Source organism: Pygoscelis adeliae, unplaced genomic scaffold (genome assembly GCF_000699105.1).
Source record: "Pygoscelis adeliae isolate BGI_AS28 unplaced genomic scaffold, ASM69910v1 Scaffold166, whole genome shotgun sequence".
Taxonomy (NCBI): domain Eukaryota; kingdom Metazoa; phylum Chordata; class Aves; order Sphenisciformes; family Spheniscidae; genus Pygoscelis; species Pygoscelis adeliae.
In genome coordinates this window covers 6,980,203-6,982,034 of record NW_008825156.1, presented here as the reverse complement: position 1 = coordinate 6,982,034, position 1,832 = coordinate 6,980,203, and the positions used below count along the sequence as shown (strand labels likewise).

General features: G+C 41.1%; 1 protein-coding gene across 1 annotated transcript in view; it reads left to right on the top strand.

Annotated features, from left to right (window-relative positions):
- EIF4G2 (eukaryotic translation initiation factor 4 gamma, 2) overlaps positions 1-1,832 on the top strand; it is a 14,894-nt gene that overhangs the window by 1,638 nt on the left and 11,424 nt on the right. Inside the window, exons 2-4 of the mRNA XM_009328624.1 lie at positions 745-883; positions 1,044-1,109; positions 1,554-1,679. Coding sequence (XP_009326899.1) covers positions 745-883; positions 1,044-1,109; positions 1,554-1,679 — 331 coding nt within the window. The remainder of the gene's footprint in view (positions 1-744; positions 884-1,043; positions 1,110-1,553; positions 1,680-1,832) is intronic.

Sequence of the window (1,832 nt, the reverse complement as noted above, 5' to 3'; positions counted from 1 at the left end):
TGTGGTAACGGCCGTCGCCGCCTTAATGGGGAGAGGTGCGTTCTGTTGGGCGTTTCTCGGGCTGGCTTTCCGAGGAGGTGGCTGTGTGATCAGTTCTATAATGTCTCGGAGCAGATCTGTGATGAAGCCTCAAAATGCCTGTGGGGTTTTTCTGTGCTCCCCAAGCGTTTCTATCCCCGCGATTAGCTTTCTGCTACGTGAGCAGTACAATGAAATTTTTCTTCCTGCTACTGTCTTGCAAGCTAAAATTTGAGGTGGGGAAGGGCGATTTTTTTTTCATTATTTAGTAACTTAATTGGCCGTTTGGACTTGGATGTAGAATACATTCCTTTTACTAAAGTGTGCACTTTGTGATCTGGTACTTCTTACTTTGAAACTCGACTACTTTGTCTTGCTGTAATTGATCATCGTTTGTAAAGCGTATCAATACAGGATTCATTTAATTATGCTGTACTAACAGAAAAAATGCCTTTTTTTTCCTGCAAGTGCGTTTGGGGGGTTGACAGGGTAAATTTGAGGCTCTTAAGTTCTCAGTCCGTGATTCCCTTATCTGTCTTCCCTCACCCCTGTTGGAAAACATGGCTATGACGATGAAATTGTTTTTTCTGTGAGTATCCCGAGTACTGCATAAATAAGAGTTTTCTTGCCTTTTGTGATATAGAGTGTTGGGGGTTCCCCTTTCTCTAACAAACGTTTGTACTTTTATTGTAAGTTAGATACTACGGCTGCTAGTAAAACAACTATAATATGAACACTTGATTTGTCTTTCTAGGTTTTGTTTTTCCCCACCCCGTCAATTTAATTTTATTCTTTTGAAGATTCTTCGTTGTCAAGCCGCCAAAGTGGAGAGTGCGATTGCAGAAGGGGGTGCTTCTCGTTTCAGGTACTGGTGTGCTTTTTAGTTTGTTTGTTTGAACACTTAGTAGTGGAAACTGTCTTTTGCGGAGAATTTAAACTTGTCTTATGTTTATACCAAAACTGACATGTAATTGAAAGTGTTGGGATTTTGAACTTATGCAAGATTACATGGTTGTTTTTAACAGTGCTTCTTCAGGCGGAGGAGGTGGTAGGGGTGCACCTCAGCACTATCCCAAGACTGCCAGCAACAGGTATGTCATCTTGCTCTTTGATTTGGCATGATTATAAAGGCAGAGAATGCTTGATGGTGAGTACTGAGTTGAAAATGGAGTATCTTCAAACTTGTACAAGGAATACCTACTGAGTTCATGACATGTTAATGTGCTCCAGTCTGTGGCAGGATAGCATATAATCTGTTGAAAGTGTGCGTCATGATACAGTGATATGAGGTGCACAGACTCTTTCATGCATTTTGATTCAAAAGTTTAGAGGAAGGGTTTTCTTGGGTGTCTATTATTATTATTTATTATTGAGTGAATACTATGCAACAGATATAGCAGTGTTGGTAGGGGTAAGCACGTGGTCTTGGCAAAGTTAGTAACAGGATTAGCCTAAGTAAGGCCATATTGAAAGGTTAAAGGGCCAGTTCTTGAAATTGTTTCTGTTTAACAATTATATTCCTAAAAATTTTACAGCGAGTTCCTGGGGAAAACCCCAGGGCAAAACGCTCAGAAATGGATTCCTTCACGAAGCACTAGACGAGATGACGACTCCGCAAACGACAAAGAACGACATGATGCAATCTTCAGGAAAGTAAGAGGGTGAGTTCTTCATAAGATTATTTTTTTTCTTTTATTACTGTTTTCTTCAGCAATATATATTTCCAGTAAATGGCCTGATGGAAAGGAAGACGTGGGTCTTGAGTTTGGGGGGGGGGGGTGGGCATGTGGTGTCCTTTGGAGGGGCTGAGGCAG